Source organism: Simochromis diagramma, unplaced genomic scaffold, assembly GCF_900408965.1.
Source record: "Simochromis diagramma unplaced genomic scaffold, fSimDia1.1 OVJJ01000205.1, whole genome shotgun sequence".
NCBI lineage: Eukaryota > Metazoa > Chordata > Actinopteri > Cichliformes > Cichlidae > Simochromis > Simochromis diagramma.
Window position 1 is genome coordinate 5,714,161 of NW_024386782.1, and position 11,119 is coordinate 5,725,279.

Here is an 11,119-nt window from a genome sequence, read left to right on the forward strand (position 1 = left end):
GAGACTTTATCTCTCGGCTGATCTGTGAACACCTTAGTGTTCCCCTGAGAAGACAGAAGAGACGTCTAGGGAGAGGGAGGTCTGGCCTTCTCTACTTTGGCTGCTGTCCCTGCAAACTTGCTCCAGAGAAGTGGAAGAAAATGGATGTATGAATGGTTTTAGCTGCCAAAAATGTCACAACAACTCAAATATCCAGGCTCTATAACAATGCCATATTTCTCGTGTCACATGCAGATGACAAGAACTGGTGGGGTCACAGTGTTGTCCTACAAGGTACTGCAAAGGTGTAACAGAAAAAAACAGATCAAGAGTGTGAGGCTTCTTTTTAACAACAGTGATATGTAACATGTTTTGTTTCATCAAGTTTTCTTCCTCCACTTATCTGCATACTGATCAAGAGCCTTTTCCTGTTGTTCGAGTTTACCAATTTTAGTATGTTCTTCTACTTTTTATGCTCTACAAAGAATGAGAGATATCATACATTTACGTCATTTTGATTATCTGTGTTTGTTTTTGTCAATGGAAAATTGTACTTAGTAGTCAGTATAAGCTTTTAATGATATAAGTTTACATGTGATAGAATACTGCATGATGACCTTTTTATTACTTAGAACTGATTGTTCTTTATAAAACTTGTTCTGATATTTTTATCTGAATCTTCCCACAGCGATAGTAAGAAGCTGAACAAGCAGTTCTGAACTCTTACCAGGAAAAAGAGCTGCTTCCCACATTCCACACACACACACACACACATAATCGCATACACACATGCTCACGTACCAACATTCCACTGAACAAATGTATTCATTATTGCATTACTTTTCTTGTGTATAAATAAAGACAAGTGCAAGAACAGAGCGCTGATCACAGGGCCCCCACTCTCGTGTGAGCGCTCTGTGACTGCCCTTACAAGTAAAATCTGCAGCGTGTGTGTGTCTTCACTCTCTGACTCTCAGCTGAAGAAGTGTCTTTTAGAATAAATCTCTTGACAGTTTTATATGTATTTATATTATGTCTACATTTTTTTCCAGCAAGAAATAGTTTCTTCCTAACAGTACTAGGGTTTCTGCTTCTTTTCTAATTTTTTATCAGCAGTATCCTCATGCTTAAAAAAACACAAAACAGAACAAAAGGTTTTTTTAGTCTGTTTTAATTACACAGCTAAAACAAATGAAGTAAAATAAACATGTGTTTTATTGTTCATTTTCAGTGTATAGAAAAAGAAGAGGTTGCTCACGTCATGATGTGGTTTTTGGTAGGGCGGCACTCTAGCTCAAGAACACGACAAACTTTAAAATATCTCAGGATCATCGCAGGTTTTTCACCACAGTGCAATTCAGCAGAAGACCTGAGTTTGAGGTAAGTTCAGAGAAATGCAATATGGATGTAGGCAGTTATTTGTCAGGTTTAAATTTGGTGACTTTTTTTGTTTCATGATGTGGTTTTTCTCTGAATTAATGTGAAACAAAAGGAGGAACTATTAGTTTTCAAGAGAACACCCTACAGTTTTTAGACAACAGTAAAATTCAACGGAAGACTTGAAAGTTGATGTTTGTGGTAAGTTGCTGTTTTTTTCTGAAATTGGGTACTTTAATCCCTTTGGTTTTATCTGTTATACAAAAACTAGAAACAAAATCAACAGTTTCTGTCATTTTAGAGAAATTGTGATTGTGTTTAGTTGCATTTTATTTTGTATGTATGTTTTCTTTTTTTCCAGAAAACTGAAAATGGCAAATGTCACATCTGGACTGAGTAATGATGCTGAATACATATGTGATACTAATGTTCCCACCATCACGGGTCCCCTTTTCATTTTGATCTTCATCCTCAGTATCATAGGCAACAGTCTCCTCTTATGTGTTCTCTTCATCTACGAAAATCTGAAAAGTATCACAAATATTTTCGTCCTGAACCTGGCCTGCTCTGATTTGATCTTCACCATCACACTTCCATTCTGGGCTGCTGATCACCTACACCACTGGGTCTTTGGGGACTCTAGTTGCAAATTCGTGACTGCTGCATTCTTTGTTGGTTTGTACAGCAGTGTCATTCTGCTGACTGCCATGACAGTGGATCGTTTCATTGCTGTGGTACTGCACAACTGGCCGATCAGCCATGGCAGAGTGAAGAGGTGTGCAATTGGTACCTGTATAGCTGCCTGGGTCATCAGCATCTTAGCGTCCCTGCATGATGCAATAAAAGTAAAGGTTGAAAGCTGGGATGGTAAAAACTATTGCGAGCCTGAATCTGAAGACACGCTTGGACGTTATCTCCAAGTGTCACTGCTATTCTTCCTCCCATTTGCCATCATTATTTTATGCTACTCTGCCATCCTCAAGACAGTTTTGCAAGGTTTAAACAGAAGGAAGTTCAGGACTGTGGCTGTGCTGTTGTGTATTGTTGCAGCCTTTTTCATTTGCTGGGGGCCATACCATATTATGCTTTTAATCAAGTCTCTCAATACAAACAAAGATTGTAAGGTACTGAAACGGTTAGCAGTTGCCTACCATATCTGTGAAATGCTTGCCTATTCTCACTGCTGTATGAACCCTCTGCTATATATGCTCTCGCAGAAGTTGCGAAAGCATCTGTTGAGTCTTTTGCGCTGTGAAAAAGTGAACAGGAAGAAGAGAGAGAGAAGCACCAGCCTGAACACTTCACAACAATTCACACTGCAGAGCTCTGCTGTTTAGATGGAACTGCACAACTATCCATCTAACAGTCACTAATAAAATTAAACCTTGATTCAGGCTGATACAGTCATAGTACTTTGATGTGTAAGTGTATTAACACATTCATTGAGGCAAACAGAGAGCAGCATTTAGAGTGTCATGGACTGTAAAAGTAACAATATCTGGTGTATTTTTCCTTTTACCTTCAGGCTGGAAATATATTCATACAATGTCGTTTCTACTCATTTAATTTCATATCTTTTGCATAATTCCTTGAAATGAAACAGAATATTAAATAAAACTTGAAAATATGCAATGAATTATACAAGTTTGTATTTAAAATATTTGATGTGACTTTTTCATTGAGTCACAGTGATCCTGGTAGACTCATTTCATATTTCATTTCTAAATCTTCTTTAAAAAATTGCATTTAATCTTCTGATTTTTATTCCATTCACCTTTTCTAATATATTTTATTTATTTAAACCTCCTAAGGTCCAACAATTAATTTTTGTCCTGTGTCTGTGATGTGAGTCTGAGTCTATGCAGTAAAAGTCTGAGTACCTCACATTTTCAGCCAATGTCCACGGTCCAGAGCAGGAAGGTGAAAGCTCAGAGGAGGACATATCAGCTTTTGAGTGGCCTGAGTGGGGAGCTACCATTAATAATAAGAAGAGCTGTTTAATGCAGGGCTCTGAAGTTTAGACATTACACATAGAAATGACATAGACATTATGAGCTTTTGGTGTCTTTATTTTGCCCTTTATTGGGCTCTTCAGAGCCCGGTTTGTCCTCTGTCTGAATTTTTACCTTCTTGCTCTAATGTCTGGCTCTCCTCCACCTAATCTCCCGACAGCTCTATACGTACTAAGGTTATATTAAGAAAAAAAAGAGTGACATTTTAAAATTAAACTTAAAATAGTATTTTGAGAAAAGAAGTCGAAATGTGGAGATTTCAGGTGTCATTTCAAGCCAAAAGACTGCTATACCTTTACAAAATGTTTAGATGAGGTAGGTAAACAAACTGATCAGCTGTCATATCATGTTTTGTGGTAGAACATGCGTCCTTTGTTTTACAATAGGGCGTAACCCTAATGTGTTGAACTCAATTTTAATACTCCTTGCTGAGAAAAGCAGGAACTTGTAGGATCCCAAACTTTCCCCAGAACAGCCTGGAAAGCAACATTTTCATGTATTTCGCAACTTAAACCACTTCACAATATTCTGTCCATGCTTGGCATTAGCAAAAGTTCTTTACAAATAAAATTAGAGAAAAAATTACTCAAAATAATCTCACAGAGGCCAATATGAGGCCAGAAACTAACATAGATTAGCAGATACTCTGGCAAAGGCTGGTAGAGAACGCTGGTCTTAACTACAGCTGGTCTGATTAGCTTCAGGTGGGAATCCTGGGAGGAGCAATGAAGGCTCCACCCAGAGGAGGAGAGCAGGCACTGTGGAAAATTATCCGGTCTTTAAGTGATGACATGATGAATCCTGCTTTCGGGTACAAACTACTCTGCGTTTAATAAGGCTGTTCTGTCTTTAACATGTTTTAATTCTTTTTATCTTGTTCTATTTAATCTCAACAAGCCCCAAAAAACAGTCAGTGATCACTGTCTGCCTCTCTTGGTTTTTATTATCACTATTCATTTTAAAGCTCCGTTTTTAAAACCTTACGATGTAACTAAAGACCAGGCAATGCAGCAGTATATTAATGCCTAACCTGATATTGTGGATAGATTATCTCAGTTGTTCTCCTGACTGAAGTTTGGTCCGTTTGCTGCATCCTGCCATGCAATTTCATTTGTCCCAAACCATCAGGAACCCTCATGTTAACCTTTATCGAGTGGAAAAAAGTTAGCATTCATCCTCCAGCTTCACTATTTATCTTATGCCAACATAGTTGTGTTGCTAGTGATCATGTACCACACCATTATATTCCAGCTAGTCCAACTTCAGTAACCCTACAAATGTCACTGCTGTTTACTTTCCTGTTTTCATTTATGTTGGAAGTGATAGCAGAGCTGTACGTCTTAATGTGTTTCAGAAATCCCTCAGTCAGAACATGGTATATTATATTTAGATCGAAATAAAAAAAATAAAAATAAAAAAATAAAAAAACTTTATTTATAAAGCACACTAAAAAACCAAGAGTATACCAAGGTGCTTGACAAAAATAAAATAGGAAAAGGGAGATGGGAGGGGAAAGAGGAAGGACCAGGCACGTATCAATTATAAAAACCTTGACAATCATAAAATATAAAAGTAGTTCACAAGCATAACGGATAAAAATGTACCAACGCACACCAAGTGTTAACTAGGTGGAAAGGCAAGATTAAACAAATAAGTCTTCAGCCGTGATTTAAACAGTGGCATAGAGTCAGACGCCCGGATAGCGACAGGAAAGTTGTTCCATAAGACCGGGGCAGCTACAGCAAATGCGCGGTCACCGCGAGACTTCAGCCGAGAACGAGGTTGCTCCAGAAGAATTTTTTTCTCTACAAGGGCCTGATATTCACATATGAGGACATTTGTTTAAAATTTTGGATAAAAGTGGATATCAGGCCCTTGTAGAGAAAAAAAAAAATTATTTGTGGTCTTAACAACCCAAAATGTGATGTCCAGTAATGTTAAAATTGTAAATCTTAGTATATAAAATTGTAAATAAAATTGAGTAAATAAAATTAAATGAGTTGAATTTAATTGAGCAAGGACTAATACTTGAAAAGCCCATTTTCATGGTTTACTGGGTGGGTATCGCTTGAATTTGCTTTCCCCACTACGTGGCACCATTTGCTCATCCATACACAATGTCTCTAGGAAGCTATTTGAGCTTCACGAGGATGTGATATGGGATAGGCTGAATTGTATCTCACCATAGCCACCAATATTCCTTGTGACCTGGCAACTGTTGTCGCTGAAATGGTGAAGTTTATGGCCTCCCACTGTGCAAAAGGTATCACATCACATCAGCAACATGTGAAAGGTACACAGACTTGTATACAAATACTCAATACCCTTGAAAAGTACCCCCTTATCTCACAATGTTGCCCTGAGGCAACGCAAAGAAAAGCTGAATGTCTGAATGTACAAAAGAATTTTTTTTAATAAAACCTTACAAAAAACCCTTTCTATATCTTTTTACTCTCAAACATATTTTTCTTAGAGTTTATCTCATTTTTAATATGATTATGACGGCAAATATTCTTAACTTTCTTCTCACACAATATGGTCCTGTGACCATTTGTCAGAAAAAGATTCAAACACTCCTATTGGTTGGTATAATTTAAATTTACATTTGCTTGGAATGAGGCTTAAAAACATTTTCTGTTGCCCAGGATCAACACTGAACTCTAGAGGGCTAAGATTACTGACCCAGTATTGTTTGAAAAAAAATTATGTAAAAAAACAAATCCAATGTTGATATTATAATCCCTTCAGCTAATTTACCTAATCTAATCACACACATCTAACCATCCAATCCTAATTCCTGTTTATGTCTAACCATTGTAAATTCAATTTCCTCAACATTTTGGAGAGGAATGAATGAACAGCCAGAGTATAAATGATAGAGAACTAAAACTAAAATTAAAACATAAACTGGGAATAACTAGGGATGATTATGATGACTATGACAAGAGGGACTGGGACCTGGACCGAATCATGAACAACCTGACATGACATGGAGGGAGGAAAAAAAGATGAACCGACAGTGAACAGAGGGAGACAGAGGACTTAAATACAGAAAAGGGTAATGAGAGAAGTGGAAACACCAGGGGAAACACAGCTGAACATGAGGCCACAGGGGATGCAAAACTAAACACACTGAACGTGGAAACACAAGACTTTCAAAATAAAACATGAAACATGGCGAGATGTAGACATGATAACACAAGCTTGACAACATGGAACACGCAGACATGAAACACATGACCGACTGGGGAGACATGGAACAGAAGGAGAAACACATGAGAACAGATAAGGGAGATGAAAGCACTGACTTAACTAAAAGTAAAACAGAGAACAAGACAGACTGCACAGAGGACAGGAAAAGACTCATAAATAAGGAGACATAGAAGAAACATAAACTAGACTAAAACTCAACTAAGACAAACTAATAATAATAATAGAACTTAACATTATCTCAATATATAAGCAATCAAAACACAAACTCAAAATGTTGGGTCACAGAGCCAGCCCCCTGACACACACCCTGTTTTGTCATTATCCACATTTGGACATGTAAATGTATGGAAAGGAATGAGAATGAAAAGGGAAATCTTCATGTAGAGTTCATTACAGACTTCAAAGGGCAACATTTACAACCTATCCTGTATGTTTATTTGAACCTTTACACTTACTATATTTTTTAAATTTCTCATAGCTACATGTATTATGATCTACTTCAAAATAGAATAAAAGACCAAAGTGACATTGCCTTGTGCATTAAGTCCATGTCACTCTACATTAAGTGTTGCTCACTGTTTCCCCCAATGACTGTGTTAATATGCTTACACTTAACAGTAGTTTGACTGATGGCAATGGAGCATGTTTCAGTCTAGCCTGAAAACATCTTACTATACACATCTTTTCCCCATGCAAATCTTTGATTGAAACATTAAAAACTGAAACATTGATTTAGATAATTTTAAGTGATCATGCAAAAGATGTGAAATTAAAAAAGTACAAACCATATTAGACTGGTTCGATGTTTAATTTCACAAGTAGCTGTTTAATGGAAAGTTGTGCAGTTCCAACTGAACAGCAGATCTCTGTCCAATGACAGCTACAGTCTGGCCAGCATCTCTCTCTCTGTTCTTTCTGGACACATTTTCACAGCGCAAAAGATTCAACGGATGCTTCGCAATTTCTGTGAGAGCATACACAGCAGAAGGTTTAAACAGCAATGAGAATAAGTAAGTGATATGAAACCATACCTGTGCCTTAGAATCTTTAGGTATATAGAACTACAGAACTTCTTTCTGTTTAAACCTTGCAAAACTGTCTTGAGGAGAGTAGAATACCGTAAAATAATGATGGCGAATGGCATGGTGGTATGTGGGCTCCCTCTAGTGGTAAGCTAAGTCTCCTAAAAAAATTAAGATTAAATAATACACTATGTTCTGACTGAGGAATTTCTGAAATATTAAAATATACAGTTCTGCTATCACGTCAAAATACATGAAGACAGAAAACTAAACAGCAGTGACATTTTGTAGGGCTACTGAAGTTGGGCTATGTGTTGGCTAGCTACACAGCTGTGGTTTGCATAATATAAACACATTAGCACAGTGAAGCTGGAGAATGAATGCTAACTTTTTTCCATTGATAAAAGTTAACGTGAAGGTTCCTGATGGTTTGGGACAAATGCAATTGCATGGCAGGATTGCAAACGGACCAAACTTCAGTCAGGAGAACAACTGAGATAATCCATCCACAATACAAGGTTAGTCATTAACCCTCTACTGCATGACTTTTTATTTTTAATTTTTTCCCTATTTTGGGGGAGCTTTAGGGTCCCTAATGATATATCAATCATAAAATTTGACAAGAGATGTATTCTAAAGACACTTCTTCAGCTGAGAGTCAGAGAGTAGAAACACACACGCTGCAGTTTTTACTTGCAAGGGCAGTCACAGAGCGCTCGCACCCGAGAGTGTGGCTCAAGGACTTGCACTCTGCCACTGCCCTGGTCTTTATTTATATACAAGGGTAATACAATAGTGAAAATAGTGAATACCTCTGTTCATAGACAGAGGAATGTTGGTGCGTATGTATGTGCGTATGTAGGTGTATGTGTGTGTGTGTGTGTGATTCTGAAGGATGCGGCCCCTCTTCTTGTTAGGGAGTGAAGATAAGAGTGTTCAGCTCTCCTCTTCCTGGTAGGGAGTGAAACTGCTTGTTGTGGGAAGAAAATTACAAAAGAGAACAGAACAAGTCTTGTAGTGAACAACAGTCTAAGTGATCAAAAGGTCATCATGCAGTATTCTATCATATGCAAACTTATATCATTATAAGTTTATACTGACTACTAAGTACAATTTTCTATTGACACAATGTAAACATTTCACAGAACAATAAAACACCAAAATACATCCAACATTTGACCCTAACCCCATGCACACGCACACACACACACACACATACACACACACACACACACACACATGTTGTGTTTCCATCACTTTTGGGGACATTACATTAACTTACATTCATTTCCTGGAGACTTATCCTGACCCTACCCATCACAAGTCCCTGCCTGAACCTAACCGTAACCCTGACCTTATCCGAAACCTAACCTTACCCTAACCCTGACTCAAGCCTGAACCCTAAAATTGAATGATTTACATTGCAATTTGTCCCCATAAAGTAGGCAAGACCTCACAACTTTCTATATATAGGTGAGTGTGTAAACAAATTTGTGTCCCCACAACACAGTGTCTAAATTTTGATTTCAGTTTTTGTATTTCAGGTAAGCCATGAAGAGCAATTATGTGCAGAATCTGGAGTAAAAACAAGTAGTCATCACAAATCTGAACATCAGCTGTCATGTCTTGTTTTGTGTTGCACTGCACTGTGGTGAAAAAGCTGTGATCGTCTTGAGATAACTGTTTCTCATACTCAGTGAGTCATAGAGAGTGAGGGTTAACAAAAAACACATTATAAAAATAAATAAATAAAACCCAGTAAACTTTTTGACGTTGTGAGGTACCCAGTGCAAACAGCATTTATGAGGTAAGTGAAATTTTATTTAAAATGTTTTTCTTCTTTAGTTGTGGCAGCTTTTCAGCTCATGCTTGGAACACAAACACATGCAAGCACAGACACACACACACACACACACACACACACATATGTGTGTGTATATATATATATATATACATGTGTGTGTGTGTGTGTGTGTGTGTGTGTGTGTGTGTGTGTAGTGGAAGACTCTGCAGTTTGATGTAGAAGTATTTATCTTTTTGTCCTACCCCCTTGATGTAGCATGTGCAAGGCACATAGTGCTTGACAATATGGAAAAACAAACAAGTGGTTTGCAGGTGGGCACATGACAGAGGGTGGAAAAGTGAGAGCAACTGGCTTCTCTGTGCTTAGATTATAATAATGTAACTGTGTGTCTGTATGTGTGTGCAGGTCAAACTGACTCAATCAATGAGGCAAGGCAACACTAAAAATGGATAAATGGATTAGTTAGAAAAACAACACCCAGTATATTTCCTGTTAAAACTCAGTGAGGTGTAACAGTATAGAAATATAACTGCAAAAACCCTAAAATGATAAAGTGCATAGTGTAAGGCTGTTTTGAGAGCAACTGCTGCAAAGCCACATACTAGCTAATCAGATATCAGTCCTGTTGTTCAGGAAAATGTGGTTGCATTTAATACAGAGAAAGGATTGGTTGTAATCTGTGAGACATGCGACTAAATATTGAATTGACGATCCACATCCAGATAACGACAAGTGGAGTGTGGTGAAATTAAAGCAAGCTTTTAATTTCCAGGCTGTTGAAATCCAAAAAGGCAAAACACATAATCCAAACTCCTGTATTGGGGAAGGCTTCAGGACCCAGGGGATCAACGGGAAGATATAAAAGAGGAAGTAGAATCAGATGCTCTTATTCTCTGATGTGTGGCTCTAGACAATTGTGGTTTTGGAATGCTGGGAAGTTTTTGAGTGTGAAGAACATGAGATCTGTTCCCTGGGCCCTTAGAACATGAGTAGATCTGGTTGCCATTTAAGCACTTTATGATCATACTGCCCTTCATCAAAGATTCAAGGTGTAGACTTAATGTTTTTTAATGAAGTTTGTTGAAATGTACTGGTGATGTCTATTGTATTCATTAATCATTTGGTTTGGCAAGCAGAGGAGTCAGTTGGAGTTGACCTTTGACCTTTGAATATAACATGAAAAAAAAATATTGTCAGGTAACACTGTATCATCTCCTGCAGGACGGGCTGCACATGTGTCACCATTTTTCTTTTCTCCTGTTGTCGATCTTACACCCTAGTTTGTTTTAAGGAAAGGGCCGTATTTTAAAAAGGATTATTTTATGCTTGGGTTTGTGTTCATGTCAACTGGGCTAGGGGCAATATTGTTTGGGCAATGTGCAATCCCTAAGTAGGGGGCTAACAACTCATAGGAATCTGCCCTTGCAATTGTTTATGATGAAATTACTTGTTGTGTCTAGTATAATTTATTTGCAGTGGTATAAATTATTTTCTCACGGAAGCACATAGTGCATGTAATGAGTGTCCCTGTGGTATCGTATTTACTTGGAGTAGATTTAGTTAAAAACAGCACCTGTGTGGGTTGTAAGGTTGTTAGTTATCCAATTGTATTGCGAACCCTAATACAATTGTATAAAGATTTGCTGAAACTGACCTATTGTGTTATTTATTCTTGACTCGTCCCTGGACGATCTTTTGACTTGAAGTTTGTA

The 11,119-nt window shown here is 37.6% G+C and overlaps 1 protein-coding gene across 3 annotated transcripts; it reads left to right on the top strand.

Annotated features, from left to right (window-relative positions):
* The first annotated feature begins 566 nt into the window (after window positions 1–566).
* Window positions 567–3,012, top strand: LOC120725459 (chemokine XC receptor 1-like). Of its 3 annotated transcripts, XM_040018417.1 has the most exons (3): window positions 567–1,359; window positions 1,472–1,557; window positions 1,718–3,012. In XM_040018417.1, exon 3 carries the CDS (start codon window positions 1,728–1,730, stop codon window positions 2,691–2,693), a length of 966 nt encoding a protein of 321 aa, XP_039874351.1. In that variant the 5' UTR covers window positions 567–1,359; window positions 1,472–1,557; window positions 1,718–1,727; the 3' UTR covers window positions 2,694–3,012. The 3 variants fall into 3 exon arrangements, with proteins under 3 accessions (XP_039874351.1, XP_039874342.1, XP_039874333.1); XM_040018408.1 differs by having other exon boundaries at window positions 567–1,557; XM_040018399.1 differs by having other exon boundaries at window positions 1,472–3,012.
* Window positions 3,013–11,119: the final 8,107 nt, after the last annotated feature.